This window comes from Malaya genurostris, chromosome 3, assembly GCF_030247185.1.
Source record: "Malaya genurostris strain Urasoe2022 chromosome 3, Malgen_1.1, whole genome shotgun sequence".
NCBI classification, from domain to species: domain Eukaryota; kingdom Metazoa; phylum Arthropoda; class Insecta; order Diptera; family Culicidae; genus Malaya; species Malaya genurostris.
Window position 1 is genome coordinate 12,691,843 of NC_080572.1, and position 17,277 is coordinate 12,709,119.

The 17,277-nt window shown below is 36.7% G+C and overlaps 2 protein-coding genes across 11 annotated transcripts in view; one reads left to right on the forward strand and one right to left on the reverse strand.

The window, feature by feature from the left end:
• Nucleotides 1–295: 295 nt before the first annotated feature.
• LOC131438737 (protein farnesyltransferase/geranylgeranyltransferase type-1 subunit alpha) lies at nucleotides 296–1,734 on the reverse strand. The gene is made up of 3 exons (XM_058608962.1): nucleotides 1,412–1,734; nucleotides 1,004–1,358; nucleotides 296–896 (listed from the first exon to the last, which is right to left on the reverse strand). Exons 1-3 carry the CDS (start codon nucleotides 1,551–1,553, stop codon nucleotides 395–397), a joined length of 999 nt encoding a protein of 332 aa, XP_058464945.1. The 5' UTR covers nucleotides 1,554–1,734; the 3' UTR covers nucleotides 296–394.
• Nucleotides 1,735–6,858: 5,124 nt separating this feature from the next.
• Nucleotides 6,859–17,277, forward strand: part of LOC131438736 (cholinephosphotransferase 1) — a 30,494-nt gene continuing 20,075 nt past the window's right edge. For 5 of the 10 annotated variants that reach the window (XM_058608952.1, XM_058608958.1, XM_058608960.1 and 2 more), the window contains exons 1-2: nucleotides 6,859–7,483; nucleotides 8,571–8,970. In XM_058608952.1, coding sequence (XP_058464935.1) covers nucleotides 7,272–7,483; nucleotides 8,571–8,970 — 612 coding nt within the window. In that variant the 5' untranslated portion in view covers nucleotides 6,859–7,271. Of the gene's footprint in view, nucleotides 7,484–8,570; nucleotides 8,971–12,306; nucleotides 12,436–17,277 lie in introns of all 10 variants that reach the window. The other 5 variants (XM_058608951.1, XM_058608955.1, XM_058608959.1 and 2 more) reach the window with 3 other exon arrangements.

Genomic DNA, 17,277 nt, shown 5'->3' on the forward strand with positions numbered 1-17,277 from the left:
TTGTGTTCGAGTCAGATGATTAATATTTAATCGGGTACTGCTCGCGGTTGGATTTAAGAATTTATCTACACCATCATTTATGCTGCATAGCACTGCGTGTGGCTCCGATTTTCATCTATCGAGTAGTCGAACTATTTTTTTAATATCAGAAACTATTAGGACCACATTGAGGTTGTTAATTTTGTTTAAAATAATTCCTGTCAAATTTAATTGAAAGTAAGAAATCAGTAGAACTTTAGTCCTCAAATATACAATTATGGATGATTCGGCGTGTAAAAAACTACTACATTTGTCATTGGTGGCAGGCATATCATGGCTTTTAATTTGAAATAACTTTTACCGGCAATATAGAATTATATAGACTGTGCTGTTAAATACATCTTCGAAAAATCACTTACGATCCATTCTGATTGATTTGGCCTTCTATCTTTCTTGTAAAATCATCTGCAATATATCGCCAGTATTTGTAGCGGATGGTATCGTGATGGGTAGCCATTGATTCGCACAAATCATGCACCTTCGTTTGGTACAGCTCCGGGTCCTGACCAGCATTTTTGGCCTCGAAATATTTCTCCTCGTACAGATCGATTAAAAACGCTAATAGGTACGGCGTTCGTACTCCCGAGTTGTACAACTCTTCACAAAAATCTACAACCTCAGGATACTGTGCCAATTTTCCGTCACCCTGCTGAAGCAAACCTCGCAAAAAATTCCATGGGCTCTCATTGTTCTTGATCAGTCGAATGCGATTCATGACATAATTGATCTCGCGTTCCAAAATATCACCATTAAATCCAGTGTGTTTAAGCACAAAAAACCGCTCATTCCAGGCCGAGTTGTTGCGCATATCTTCCGAGATAAGACGATCGACGTACTGCAGCTCGTCTTCAAACAGGCTATAGTAAATAGAAGATAATAAACATTAGACAACTCCATTTACGATGTCACGATCTAGCAGAATATGTCGCAAGTGAGTAATCATTTACGTTATACGAATACTAACTTGTAAGTTTTAATGGCCCACTGACGATGTTGCCAAGCATGATAGTTCTTTGCATCCATATTCAAAATGCTTTCTGTTAGCTCCAGCTCCCGGGATGGATTATTCATCCACTCGACGATCACTCGTCGGTGATGCCATACCTGATAGTTTTTAGGATTATCTTCAATGACCCTTTCAATGTAGTCGAGCTCGTCGTGCAAATTGGAGCTAAGAGCTTGGAGAATATCTCGACGATACTGCCAAACCGTGTAGTTTGCAGCGTTGAGTTTCGCAGCATCCTGCGTCAGCTTCAGTGCACGAACAGACTTCTCCTGCTTTGACATGACGGCTCTCAAATAACTGAACACGTCGTTGACTAAGAAAAATTTGACCCATAAACTCATGACATAATATTCAACGATTACTTACATTTTTCGCTATACTGAATCATGACCACCGGATTGTCTCCATCGTCTTGCTTTAGTGGTACTACATCACTCCATTCAGGGCGGTTTGCATAAAGGACCCAATCCTCGGCGAAGTCCTCGTCTGAACTGTTACAATCCGTCATGGCAGGGTACTCGATGCAAACTGAGGAACCTGCTTCCAGTCGACACTCCTTTTTGATTGTAAGTAGGTACTATTATCTTAATTACCGACGAAATCTGAAAACCATCAGGATCGTAAAATTGGAAAAGAAAAACTCGCCGAAATACCAAAACGAATAAAAACAACAAAGGGAAAGGAACCGTCAATCAAATGCAGCGTTGCCAGGTCATTTTTCCAATATTCTGTGCACAACACTTCCCACATTATCAGATCCGAATGGATTCCGAATCGGCGAGAAATTTTCATTTGGAATTTCATGTGGAAATTATAATGGATTCCAAATCAATTCCAACTCCAGTGCAACAACCGATTCCGTATTAATTTCGCCTACAACCGGTTGATACAGGAAATCTGCCGGAATTTAGTGAGAAGATGCGGACTGAATTGTCAATTCGTCTTTTTTCTTTCCCGATTTTGCACGTTTTCGTGCTGATTTTCAATTTATTTTTAAATAAAAACATTATATAACTGAATATACAAATTTAAATCTTCAAGTTTTTTGGATATACAGAACTAGTAAATAACAAGTTCTTCTTAGAATCCCAGCAGTTGAAGTTCGCTGGAAATTAACAAAACGGCCTACCTTAGTCAGCATCATCCATTCTCCTAGCTGGAGTGTAGTGAAATGACTTAAGTCGCCTATATTTTACACTAACACATTCATAAAATGAGCGAATATTCAATGACATTTAAAATGTCACTGTCAATCGGGTTAATCGAGCAGCCAACTCAGGCGATAATTCTAGCACTGAACCGATCGACGACGGAAAAATCAAGCAGTCGAGTAAGAATTCATTGCTCATTCCGTCATTTCGATAATGTGGGTTTATTCGGACAACTGTGTTTCACTTGAAATCTATGTGGAAAACAATGTGACATTCGTATGAGAGTCATATAGCATCTAGAGGTAACGATATATCTTGTAGTTTTTATGTGCATTTCAGATAAATGTAGCACGATTTCCACTAAATATCAACAGTTTTTACACTAATACTATGAGTTAGGTGTACATTTCCATAAATTTCATGTGTTCTACATAAAGTGATAGTTCAAATCCTTTGCACGTGATGCTAGCGTGCAAATTATTTTCAGTGTACTCGGCGCAAAAATCTCAGCTCGACCTCTAAGAAAAAACGTTCAACGGTGGTCCTTCGTTGGTCCAATACGTTGGATCATTAGTCCAATGAACGTCCAATCAATCGTTCAACTGCAGGCCAACACGGGACCTTCGTTTGCCGATTTTGAAACAGACCGTTGAACCGAATGCCATTTTTTTCGTTCAACAAATCCGGCAGACAGAGGTCCATTGTTGAGTCATTTTTAATATCAGGAGTTGGAGTCCCGTCGGACTAGTTTTGCTGGAGGATTTTCGAAGTTTTTTCACTTATTTTTTCAAACTAAAACTACATACCAGTACAATACTTCTACTTCACTTAGAATAACAACAAATTTTCTTTCTATATGAAAGTATCACCTAATTTTCACACTATTGTTGCAAGAGACATAACAACAACAAACCGATCCAGCAAACTGAACGAATATTTCGTGCAGTATGTCGTTCAACAAGCGCTCAACGACCAACAAAATAGAACCGCTTGCTCAGAGGGGAGACACAATCACAATTCGCCCGAAGGATTCGCACAACGGGCAATCTTACTGGGTATTTATATAGGCGATCTAACGTTGTGTTCCAAAGCTAGAGGCGTACGCGTGCGAGGATGACGATTGCAATTTTAGCTGTCAAAATACAAGGGAAAATAAATTTTCACTTGTAAAATCATTTATAGCTTATTTGCAACGTCATTTGTTCAAGTGAAAAGTTAAGTTAATTTTAATATGAGAAAAATCATTTACTATCTCTGTTTTTGACAGTACCAAAGATTCTGCTTTAAACAATGATAATTTTCAGTTACGATTTTAGCGTGCGATAAAATGTAATGTTGATAATTTTGAAATGATTTTAATCGTCTCGTACATCATGAAATATTACTTGAAAGACCGTACATATGCGCAAACCTAACCGAATATGCGATATTATGATGAGAAATAGTTTTTTACCGCACGTTGGATTTATTCTACTAGCGTTCAAAATAACCTCAACCGAACCGAACTAATTCCGGATCTCGATATTGGTCAACATATTATTACACCAAACAAAAGTAAATAATTTTCCTTACATTTTAAAGTAAACAGTTCTTAAGACAGATCCTAAAACTACAAAATAATTGAAATTATGTGAGATCTCCATAGCAGCCTGTGTAAAATTCAATCGTCATCCTAACAAAGATATACTCAAGATTACGAAGTCCCATATAAATCAAAGAAAAAAACTTGTTCGGTAATCGTGAACCCGAGAACTCATTAATAGTATACTTTTAGTAGCCCCTTATTAAAAGAGTCGATAAACATAACAAAGCGTCACAAAAATACCATGGTTACGCAACAAAACCAAAAGAAAATAAACAATATTTTGAAAGTTTTGCGTAAAAATTTTTGGGTCTGAATGCTACTAAAGCAGATTAAACCAAATAGGCTAGTGTAATAAATTCATATATTAGGCTAGTGTAATAAATTCAAATACAAAGAACCGCAGAAAGTGTTGTGAGATTGTTCGATATTATGCATATTTGAACACAATTTGTTACTAATATGAAAACGAACATCATCTCAGTTACGACGCATAGAGCGACTGGGCGTTAGTTGTTTCGGTTCAACAAATCATTGAACTGCGACTGACGGTGAACCGATTTCATCGAGGGTCATATTTAAATGGTGTATGAAAAAATCATAAACTATCCATGAGTTTATCTTTTAGCCTAAGAAACTGAAAAGTAGTGTTTAAGCAGAATTTCACAAAGAATCTGTAAACGCAACTCAAATTATGGAAATTTAGCCAGAATAACCGAAATATGAAAAAATTTACATGAACTTTTCCGCATTTTTTATTGCTTGCGCGTTGCTGTTTCGTATTGAGGTGGTGTGAGAAATCGAGAGCCAAATAATGACGCGAATTTATACAGTATTGCGTTTTGTGTTAACATGAAAACGAGTTGAATACAACAAAATGGGTCCAATCCATGTAAGAAATCGTTTGTTTTCTAAGTGACTGTCATTTATAATACTAATAATGTCCAACTCTGTTGAGCTCAATGCATTGATGTTGCTGAAGCACTAATGTTTGGTTGTGTAATATCATAGAATAGGTATTATTTTAGATTGTCGCAATTTTTATAGCAAAACTAAAACTTCAACCTTGACAGCCTACTGAATGAAATTAATATAAGCCAAGTATTATCGTTCATCGTTCATCACCATTCTGGTGATCGACTGCCTCATCGCTGCCAGACATACATCTCAAACGATACAATCGTATCCACCAGGATTTTTCCACATCGACATTTTTTTAACATTTTTAGCGAAAGTGAAAAGATGAAAACGCTAACTAAGGCTGCAGACAGAGTGAGCGCGAGAAGCTGAGCTGGTGACTGACATTAGTTGGTCAAAAGCGGGAAACATACTTGCAGCATATCAAAGGGAGTACAAGCGAGAAATCTGCTCAGCTTTCACTCTGACAGGATCCCTTTGATTTACTGTAAGTACATTTCCCGCTTTGGTCAGCGCCAAGTTCGGTTCAGCTTCCGGCCTCCACTCTGTCTGCAGCCTAAGATACAGGCGACTATGTTTTATCAAATTGGATTTGACAGCCGTCACTGAATCAATTTTGGTAACCGTCTAGTGGCCATGACTGCACACGTAGCCAAAAGGCCGTAGAAGAGTGAGACAATGAGTGATTTCTTCTAAAAAATAGGTAAAAATAATTTCGGTGTAAAACAGAGATGCCAGGTAAAAAATTCAAATATCTTCAGACAGCGTTGCAAAAGTCTGCATATCCGAAAACGAATCTGCAGTTAGCAAGTATGTCTTGCTGGCAGCAACTTCTTTATGAAGTATGATACGCTAAACTGACTTGGCGAGCAAAAACAAAAAAAGGTCGCGACAATTTGAAAAGTCTGTAAATTTTGACGAAAATGCAAAAAACTCGATTTTCAAAAGTCTACACAACAAAAAAAGTCTGCAGCACTATGTTCGAAATCTGCAGATTTACAGCAGCGTTGCCAGGTTGCCAGATTTGTCTGGCAAATGCCAGATTTTCCTCGTTTCGCCAGACACTCGAACTAACCAGATCTTTTGCCAGATTTTCCAATTTTTTCCAGACTTTTCATTTTTTCCTAGAAATGTCAGATCTTACTCTAGATCTTTACGGTTTTGGCCTCTATACGATAGGTGGGGAGACCTTTTTTTTTTTTTGCTCACTGAAAATGAAGCTCGGCAAAAATTTCCTTGTATATAGTAGACCCAGACAAATCCAGATAAATTTTTGAGTTTTGGCAGATTTTTGAAAAAATAACCTGGCAACTCTGATTTACAGACAAATTTTCAGATCTGGCATCTCTGGTGTAAAACAGCTGTTTAACTCATGGCAGAGAGGCCAGTTAAATTGTTCGATTTTGCATACTAGAAATCCTCCGATGCAAGTGTTAAATTTTATAAGTATGACAAGAAAAAACAAACAAGAAGAGACCACTGTATATAAAAGTTTCAAAAACCTGTAAAAAGTCTGCAAAATTGAAGTCTGCTGGCAAAAAAATCGTCAAATTTACATGCAAATCTACAACCTGGCACCTGACGCTCATTATTTCGCTATTATGCGGCGATTCCGTCGAATTCAATATAAATCTTTTGTGCTGATGTTGGATGATGAACATTGAAACACATTTATATTATAATTTGAAACCAATTTGAACTGATATTCAAGGAAGTCATGGCATTATGAAACTTTGTCAGAAGGAATGTGTTATGAGTACTTGACGTTGTATATAGGGCGTTTGAAATTCCATGTTAAATTATGAAGTCAACTAGATAAGTATATGTTCAATTGTTGTGAGTTCAATTGATGTTATTAAAATAAAAACTATAATGTTTCGTCGTTGAACATTTTTGTGACCGTGGCAATCACTTACGAAGATACAAATAATTAATGATGATTGAATCTACCATTCTATTACCACAATCTATTAGAATAACACCATTCTATTTTAGAAATTTCATTTTATTACTGAAAACAGATAAATAAAGGTTTTTTATACAAAGGAATACACATTATCTATGAAAATATTTGGCAGCTCTGTAACTGACAGAGTGTCATGCGTCATTTTCAGTTCAGTGGAAAGTTGTAAAAATCATCATCAATAGAATCGCCTGATGTTCTGTCAAATCGGTTTCATGATTGCGCGATCCTCCAACCGAGCGAGTTTGTTGTAGAGGAAAAGAAAATTTGAACGTGGAAAACGCTTTACTTGCTCTTCATTTGTCGCCAGTGTTTTGTGTATAAATTTACGAACTCGAAAAAGGTTGTTATAATCTGTTTACGGGACAGGTTCCCTAGTTCTAACTAGTACTTCATTGAGAGTGTTTTCTCATTCCGAAAACGTGATTTTGTCTGAAGTGAAACTCTAGTGTCTGTGAGACGTTGAGCACAGAAAGTGGCTGAATCGGCTCACCCGAAGCTAGTTTGTGGTGAGGCATTGCATGCTATTAGATGTATTAGGCAAGTAATTAGTAACCAGGAAGTTCATTGTTCGAAACCGGAAGTAGAAACGCGTCAAAAGCTTAGAGTGAAATGCATTTCTACAAAAACAAATTGCTGCAAGCGGGGCAGCTGAAGAAGCTCGGCGATCACAAGTATTCCTGCACCAATGTGAGCATGTTGGACCCATTCCTTCAGCCGTGGTGGTGCTGGCTGGTCGGGAAAGTTCCACTCTGGTTGGCCCCAAACCTAATCACAACAGTCGGACTGATTGTTAATATCATTACCACACTTATTCTCATCTAGTAAGTTTTGTATAAATTATTTTTTTCTGTTTGATTAGATTTAACCAATATTTCCTACCAATACGTAATTGGCTTGTGAGGCTGTTGGAATTTGTTTGCGAAACCTGTCTGCTTAGAGAGATATTTCCAAGCTTGCAGATTGATGCAATTATGTAACTCGCGAAAGTAGTCCGTTTCTTGTGTGTACTCTTCTTTCGACGCATTGAGGCGTAATGTTACTTGCGGTGCTGGCTTTTGTTTGCATTAAGCAGCCCTTAAGCTGCCCTTACACGTGACAATATTATTGTCAATCCAAAGTATTGTCAATACCGTCAATCCAATTGACTTGGTAACTTGAGTCCGCATTTTTCGAAATAATTAAGCGTTTGAAGCTTCAAATATTGCAACTGAACATTGTAACATTGAGAGAAGAGTCCATTACACGAGACAATATTATTGTCAATACAAGGAGTATTGACAATACTTTTGATCGTGTAAAGGAAACTTCATTGGATTGACGAAAATATTGTCAAAAAATCAAAACTGCTCATCAATCCGACAATACTTTCTCTCCAGAGAAGAAACTATCAAATATGTGCAATGAACTCTCCTCTCAATGTTTCAATGTTCAGTTGCAATATTTGAAGCTTCAAACGCTTGATTTGTTCGAAAAATGCGGACTCAAGTTACCAAGTCAATTGGATTGACGGTATTGACAATACTTTGGATTGACAATAATATTGTCTCGTGTAAGGGCAGCTTTACACTTCACGACCATCTGTCTCTGTATCGAGTTGCCTGCGTAGTGGTCATTTGCTATGACTTGCAACTTGTTTTGGTGTCTCTCGTTTTATCATTTTGATTATAAGCTAATTTAGCCGTCATTGACTTGAATAGAAGCGAGATTTTTTTGTGTGTATTACAATTTTCTAATGATCCACCAGATGTTTGTTAAGCTAATATAATTAGTTTGATAGTTTGTCACTTCTGTTAATCACAACAGAGAGCTTTTTCTCATGAATCAATTTTGCTGTGATGGTACTTTTTTTTACTTAAACAATAGTTTGGTGCTTTAAATAAAAACTGTTGTTTTCTTGTTTGATTCCAGCTTCAGTCCAAATGCCCGCGAGGAACCTCCACGATGGGCCTGCGCTCTTTGTGCACTCGGTCTGTTCTTCTATCAGAGCCTGGATGCTATCGATGGGAAGCAGGCCCGACGGACCAACTCGTCAACGCCGCTGGGTGAACTGTTTGATCATGGGTGCGACTCGATATCGACCGTGTTTGTGGCTCTTTCTGCGTGCATATCCGTCCAGCTCGGTTACTATCCCCGGTGGATGTTCTTTCAGTGCTTCTGTGCGATGACATTATTTTATTGTGCCCACTGGCAGACATACGTTTCTGGTACGCTCCGATTTGGAAAGATAGACGTGACCGAGGCGCAGTGTACTATCATCGGGATTCATCTAATATCGGCAGTTTTTGGGCCGTCAATCTGGATGACGAAAGTAAGTCATTGTGAACTGATATCCATAGCAAACTTATTTGTCCTTGTAAAACAGAAATGTGTCTGTGGGAAACTGCTCTTCAACATGTAAACTCGAGTTCTCGATGGCCGGTGCTCTAATCGCACGACACCTGTATGATTTCAAACAAGAACAAGAACATTTGTTATAAATAAGATTACTAGTATGACTCAGTTTTGATCACTTGCGAAGTGTTCAAACACACGCGTCACGGAAGTGACAGTGAGTCGATAACCGTCTCACCATAATTATAAAACACGTTTCAACGCTTCGCAATCATTCTGACTGGACTCTGACCGCATTTAAGGCTCAAACAAAATAAACAAATGTCATCAAGCAACCGTTTCTTAGTGGTGGTGTAACGACAATTGATTGCAAGTATTCGTTCGGTTTAGTGGTCAGGAATTTCATTATTGATACGAAGCTATAAATTCTACTAGATATCAAACAGAAGTGGAAATGGTTATGCTTTGATAATTAACCAACGAATGCATGCGGTATCGTTTTACTAACTTGAGCCTTTCTTGGCCTTGCTCACGCAAAGATTAAATAAAACAGTGACATTGTTCTCAAGCAATGTTTACTTAAAATTATACTAACAAATTCTCTTCAGCAGAATTGTTACTGCAAATGGAATTGCAATCCCGTCGAATGCTTGTGCAGAAAACGGTTAAGGTATTTCTCGATGGTTATCCTTGGAAAATCCATTACACTTTTTCTGTGGAAATCCATGTATAGGACTATATATGCTGGACGTTAAATAATTCAAATGACAGTGGTTCAATATACTGTTCTTTAACTTCATAATGAACAATGAATTCATTAAAAAATACTCACACACACAAATTTTCAGTTTGACAGGTGACCTAATCCCATATATGATGTAATTCATTAAGACTTAATTTTTCAAATGACGGAAAATTCCATTTGTAATGACTTAATGCTGGATGAGCCTGAATTTTACTGGTTCCGAATGTTATTTCTATTCGGCTAGCAAGAGCAACTGCTTGAATTTATGTGTAAGAAAAGCTGATGCGTGCTTCCATGGCTCAATCGATTAATGGACGTACTTTGCGATACAATGATTCTCGGATCAAGTCACCGCTCTCACTGTCAGTAGTTTTCTTTTATTCCATTGAATTCATTACATGTTCTTGAACGTATATTTACGTGAAATGCGACGCTCCATTACAAGGTATTTTCGAAGTGTGTAAGGTTTTCGCGTCAATTAGTCAAACAACAACATCATTTTTCCGAATACTCACCCTACAATCAACGAGTCGCGAAGATAGACCAGAGAATCAATGTGCAAAGAGTGCAATACTTCTGTTACCGTGAAGCGAAAATAAGCAGTCAGTGTATCAGTACTCATATATCATTTGTGCCAAAACATCCTACTTTTTTTACACATTGCATGTGACCGAATTGAACTGGTAGCTTGTGGGTAATATAAATTGCTACTAATATTCACTACCTGTTAGTCGGACTTAGATAAAATTCAGCAAATCATTTATGGGATTATCAATGGTTTATTTGGTTACAGTCTCATGGTCTGCAAACTAGAGAAAATCACTAGCCAGTATAAAAAGGTAGCTTAAGAACAAAGTATTCCTGTAATTGACGTTGACATACTGAGCACCCTATCTCCGGAACCAGGGGTTTGATCTGAATGGAAATTGGGATATTCTTACGGCATCTTAAGGGATATTCTTACGGCATCTTAAGAATCTCCGAGAAAAGTGAATGACATTATTTTCACATTTTTAACGCATTATTTCCACATTTTTAGTGTATATCACCCTGTAAATTCCGGAACTTTCTTTGGAACCATGAGACCTTTAATTTGAATCTAAGTTTGTGAAACTCGGTTCAACCATCTTCGAGAAAATTAGAATTAATTTCACATTTTTGGTGCATATCATCATGCAATTCCGGAACCAGAATTTGGATCTAAATGATATTCAGGTACTTTGTATGGGTCCATAAGACCTTTCATTTGAATCTAAGTTTGAGAAAATCGGTTTAGCCATCTCTGAGAAAAGTGAGCTACATTTTTTCCACATTTTTCATGCATTATTTTCATTCTTTTGGTGTATATCATCCTGTAATTCCGGAAGCGGAAGTCGGATCCAAATGATATTCAGGAACTTTATATGGGACTATGAGACCTTACATTTGAATCTAAGTTTGTGAAACTCGGTTCAACCACCTTTGAGCAAATTAAATGATATAATTTCACATTTTTGGTGCATATCATCTTGTAATTCTTGAACCAGAATTTGGATCTAAATGCTATTCAGGAACTAAGTATGGGACCATAAGATTTTTCATTTGAATCTAAGTTTGAGAAAATCGGCTTAGCCATCTCTGAGAAATTTTCATATTTTCACATCTTTAATGAATTATTTTCACATTTTTGGTGCATTTCACCCTGTAATTCCTGATGCAGAAGTCGGATCCGAATACCGTGAGACCATTCATTTGAATCTAAATTTGTTGAAAATAAAGCGATCTCCGATGTAGGTGGAATATGACATTCGGCCCTCCGGTCCTCGGTTCAAAAGCCGGTTGTTGCAGTGATTGTATTGCCTTTCTATATGAGAAATGCAAAACTCAATTGTTTTATTACTGATAATTAAAGGGTTGAAGAGCAGTTTGTCATTTTATTTTTGTTTCTAGCAATTGCTAAACGATGGGGTCTCTTTTCGAATAGCACATCTCTGTACCTGCGACAAAAAACTTATTTATAATTCTAACATTTAGGGAACATATTCTAGCAGGGTAAGAGTCAAATCAATTCGATTGCAATCTGTAATTTCTTTGCGCATTGTGATTATAATAATGTACTGCAAAACCGCCGGAATCAGAGTAGTCACTGGGAACGACGACGACGTGACGATCGTCGATGTGGCGTGATTTGCTCGCACTAACTATGATTTACTCATTCTTGTATACTGATACCGACGCACACGATGACACACACCACATGTGAGAAATAATCTACTTTACGCTAGTGAGTGGGCAGGTCAAGGCTCTTCCTATTAAGTGACTATCAGTTGAAAAAATTTGCACAATTTGTACCGCAGCTTTACCGAACGATTATGACGTTTCAGAAGTTGAGTCAATAACCTTGCTTGACTTTAGAGTAGTGATACTGTTACTGAGGTACATAACCGAATGAATGAGTTTCAGCTAACATTCGACGCAGCCTCTCAACGCTTGCCTCTATACTATAATCGCTTGAAATCAGCCACTATCGAATCAAAACCCCCATCACTTGTCATCATATAGTTGTCCCTCTCGCCCGTTTCTATACAGATGTTCGGAAACTTTGAACTGTGGAACTTAATGTCTTTGATGACGATCATCTGCGGCACCTGGTCGTTGATGTACTTCTTCGCAGTAATAAGAGCCGGCGGAGTTGGGAAAAATGGATCCACCGTGGCTGTAAGTTTGAGTCCTCTGTCTCTAATTCTATCATTCTCTGTTCAATCCCATCACCTCCTACCAGGTGTCCTATCAGTGCTTCGGATAGAGGCATCCTAGTTTTTCCTTTCTATCCTGTTCGCGTATCAGTGTCTCCGGAACCCCGCAATGGATCTTCATTGATGTAACCGTAACGATTGTTTATTTTAAAAACCTGACCAATATGAAACTAACTAAACCATTCCGAATGATTCCATCTTTTCCGATCGTGATTGTGTGACTAATGATTATTGTTGAACTGCATGGAAATGTGAATGTTACGTGTTAAGTTAGTTTCAGGACTGAATGCACTAACGGAAATAGTTACAAGTGTTTTGCAAGAAACGATGACAGAGTGAAGCCCTTGATTGGGTAGTGGTAGGCAAATTATTTGAAGTTTGTGAAGTCACTGGTCTTACATGCCAGTTGTCGTATGTTCGAGCCCAGACCTGGAAGGATTTTAAATGTCAGTAGAATCGTAGCACGCTAAGAGCTAGTGTTGGCTGCGAAGTCTGTCGAAACAGAAGGTCAAATTCCACAAAAGTAATGTAATACCGAGGTTTGCCAAATTTGAAGCTGAAGTGAATGATTTATCGATATTTCTGAGTGGCTCCACCTAAAATTACGATGATTTTTTTAAATAAATTTAATTTTCATATTTTTTTAGTTGGCTCAAATTTTGCAAAAATATTCTTTATTACCAAAAGTACTATATGCATCATCAGTTTGCCATTTTAACTCCAGCCTCATTTTCGAGAATGCTTAAGAAAAAAAACCTTGAAAAAGTTTTATAAGCTGTTACAGTTTTTTCGACTGATTTAGTGTCTTGTCCAGTGGCGTCTCGTGACAAAATTGACTAGTTGTGCACTGTGCTTATGTGGCATGATAGCAGATGTTCTTGTTGTTGTTAGTTATAAGTGAAAACTATAGATTCGCTTGTGTTTTTCAATACAATGAGATAACGATATACATTCGGATGGAATTGTTTATTAAACAAACAAATCTCAGAGCTGAGCTGAGTCTTTTTGTCTCCTCTTGAATATGTGCAGTAACTCATGTGCACGGAAAAGACACTAACACAGCGACAACAGATACTTGAAATTATATGTTTGATGTATATGAGATGCGTGTAAATACACGCAATTTCGATGCGATCCAACCTGCTTTTATCAAATAAATAAAGATTCCAAAAAAAATAGTTCAATTTGGATGGATAAGGACGCAGTTCATTCCTTCAATTCGACCGGTTGTGCAGTGCATGAAGTGCACATGAGGACGAGACGCCACTGGTCTTGTTTTATATAACTAAATTTTACCAAATGATACCAATCTGCGAGATACAGCAAATTCAAACTAACGATTACTGTAAATTTATAACATTCGGTTGTTTTCGAATGTTTCCGGAGTCTTGCTAGCTTACAAGCAATTTTTTTTGAAAGTGTAGATAACTTTTTACTGCTATGATTGTAGTAACTCAGTAATATAGTAATTTTATATAGAAGTGGGCTATTTAAAATAACATACATTGTAAGAAATTTCAACAGTTTTTGTATTTTTCGAGAAGAATCTTCTCAGAAAATATAGTGGGTCTTAGAAAAATATTATAACTTTACGTAATATTCAAATCACGAATTAATACCAATCATCTAGCGAAATGTTTACGAGTCGAGCTCAGATAAAGAAATATGACATTTAGAGAAAATTCGGGGCCGCTCGTTTTTTCCATTTCAAATGGCACGAATGGCAATTTTTGAAATATTTGTTAAAATTACTTTTTTATCTTTCTTTCACAAAACAAAATGTCAATGGTTGATGTCACACAGCATTTTTTTTTTGCTTTTGATTTTGATCTTTTAACCGTTAAAACGATAGCAAATTAAGTAATCGATATATACGAACAGCACAACATCAAATTTGATCTCACACTCTACTCGGGTTTCCAATGCATATTTGGAATGGTCAATTACGGGACAAAATCCAGTTACCATTTTGAACTATAGTGCAATAAATTTCATCAGTTGTCAGTTACAACATATAAAAAAATCAAAAATTTCAGAACAAAATAAAATCTTAACATTTTTTCCCAGTGTCTACTTTTTCCATTCACTCCCAACCTGAAACATTCCAGAAAACACTACATCAATCAAACAAACTGCTTATAAGAGATAAGTTTTAGAAAATTTTCAAGGATTTGTACTTTTATCAAAAGTAAGGCTAGAGTCAATGTGACCGGATGATGATGCAAATTGTCTTTTTTTGGTAATGAGGAAAGCGTATGCATAATTTGAATCTTTTAAGAAAAATAAAAAATAAATCGACCTTTAATTTCATACGGAACTTCTCTTCTTCGAAATGGGTTTACTTTATTTTCATCAAAATAATGATTTCGGCGAATCGGATTTTGTTGAAATGATTTTCCATAAAAAAGTTTACTCGACAAAACAGGTTTCATGGCAAATTGTTGCTGAGAGATGCCAAAAGAGATTTTATAAAACGAGAAAATGATTTCGGTGAAACAGTTGTAAAATTAAATTAAAGTAACGGACAATGAATTAAGTACCATAGTCAATTTCCTGGTTCTTCCGAAAGATGGCATTCTATGTTCATTGTTGCTGTTGATAAAACAGCAATGTATTCTCATTTCGTTGTATTGATTTTCAGAATTTCGTTAATGGTTTTCAAAAAAGTTCTTTCAATCAGTTTTTATCGTGCATTAAAGATGTCGTCGTATGAACGAAATTTTGAATATTTGCGTGACGCATTACTTTTCATGTTTAATGAAGAACAAATGATGTCCTATAGCCATCGTGCACTCTTCAGTAGGTAACAATTTTTTTTATAAATACGTTAATTTCATAGGGCAATACACATTAGTTTTTTCTTCGCCGTAGCATCCATCATATCAAACCTAATATATTTCGAATACAGTCATAACTATTAAAACATATTGCTATTAGTTTCATTAAATATCATATTATTATTCCGTGATTCATTAGTTAATCTACTCAAAAATACTGCTTTTATCAAATGATTAGCTGCTATAAAATACATTAAAGAAAAAAATAACATTTGTTTCTGTATATACTGTTCATGATCTTATAACTATTTCAGGTTTGTTTGTATCAGTACATCATTTTTTTTTTCAAATCATGATAGCTAGCTGTTGGTTGAGCTCATGGAAGAGAAGGGAAAAATAAAATTTATATTTACACTCCAATGGTCTTAATGAAATGATAAAGTTTCATGTAAAGAAGGTCACGATAAGCAAGAATGCCGCAAACTGGGACATTGGATAGTCTACGCAATGAATTTATTAGTTGGAACCTGACATCACGATACTCCACGCATGTCCAAACGACATGAACAATATTCCGATAACCTTCGCCACAAGCACAATGATTAGTCTCGGAGAGTCCAATTTGAAGGAGATGTGCATCTAACGTGTAGTGATTGGACATGAGTCTGGACATCACACGAATGAAATTCCTACTCACATCCAGCCCCCTGAACCATGCCTTTGTCGATATTTTAGGAATAATTGAGTGCATCCACTGACCCAGATCATCTTTTTCCCAAGAAGCTGGCCAGCTGTCAAGTGTTCTTTGGTGACACGTGCTATAGAATTCGTTGAAAGCAATCGGTCTCTCATAAATTTCACCCTTAATAGCACCACATTTGGCTAACATATCGGCTCTTTCATTGCCTGAAATGGAACAATGAGCTGGGATCCAGACTATAGTGATTTGATAATAATTATTTATCGAGCATAGGTGTTCCGGGATTCCACGTACTTCGCGCATGGATGTGTCGAAAAATAAAGTTGAGTCAGGGACATTTAGGAGGCTGACACGGATAGGAATATATCTTGAAGGGTTGATTTCCTGTGACATATGATTAAAACATAATGTCATAAATCTTGTTTGAGATTGAAACTCGAAGGATTTCGAAGTTATTAATTAGAGTTGCACTATTCCATGTATTCTGCCAGCTGGCTAGAGTTTTTTGACGACAACCACTGAAAAATTAATTGAAGCAGATTGGTTTTTCATAGATATCACCTTCTAGGGCGCCCATCTTGGTTACTGAGTCCGGTCTCTCATTGCCCCGTATGACGCAATGTGAGGGGACCCAAGCCAAAGTCATCTGGTATGACTTTTCAGATAAAGCACTCAGTTGTTCTCGTATTTCCCTCAGGAAATATAATTAGTGCTTTCCAGGCTTCACTGAACGGAAGACCTGGATGAAGCTGAGACTGTCCGATACAATGATCTGTGGGCAGAGTGTCAAAGGTATACTGAATTCCAACTAGCTCTGTTCTTAATGTAAACAAAGCATTAAACACAATTTTTCTACGCGTAGGGGTATATATGTTGCGTGGAATTGCTAATGCTATTTGGTGACATCATTTGTCGTATGAATATAAATTTTTGATAAACAATCAACTCTGAAGAAAGGTTTGTGCGAAAATTTTGCGAACATTCATTGGGAGTTTCTTCTTAAGGATCAAGAGTAAACCAAGTTTACTTGTGTTAGTAATTTGTATATTACGTACATTTCATTTGGTACGTATGTCACAGATCTATGTATTCATATATGCAGTGCAACCAGTTTATCAAAGTGGCCTGAACGATTGAGTTTCAAACAATCTTTTTTAACAATAATTTATTCTCAAATGAATGTTTATCCCGATTTGTTGATGAAATATCAGTTTTGATCAATTTTTCATCAACGTTTGATGGTAAATTGCTTACATTTTATGAATGTAGATTTGAATTTTCTAATAAAAAAGTTAGCCACACTGCATCAATGCATTTGTGTTAGATT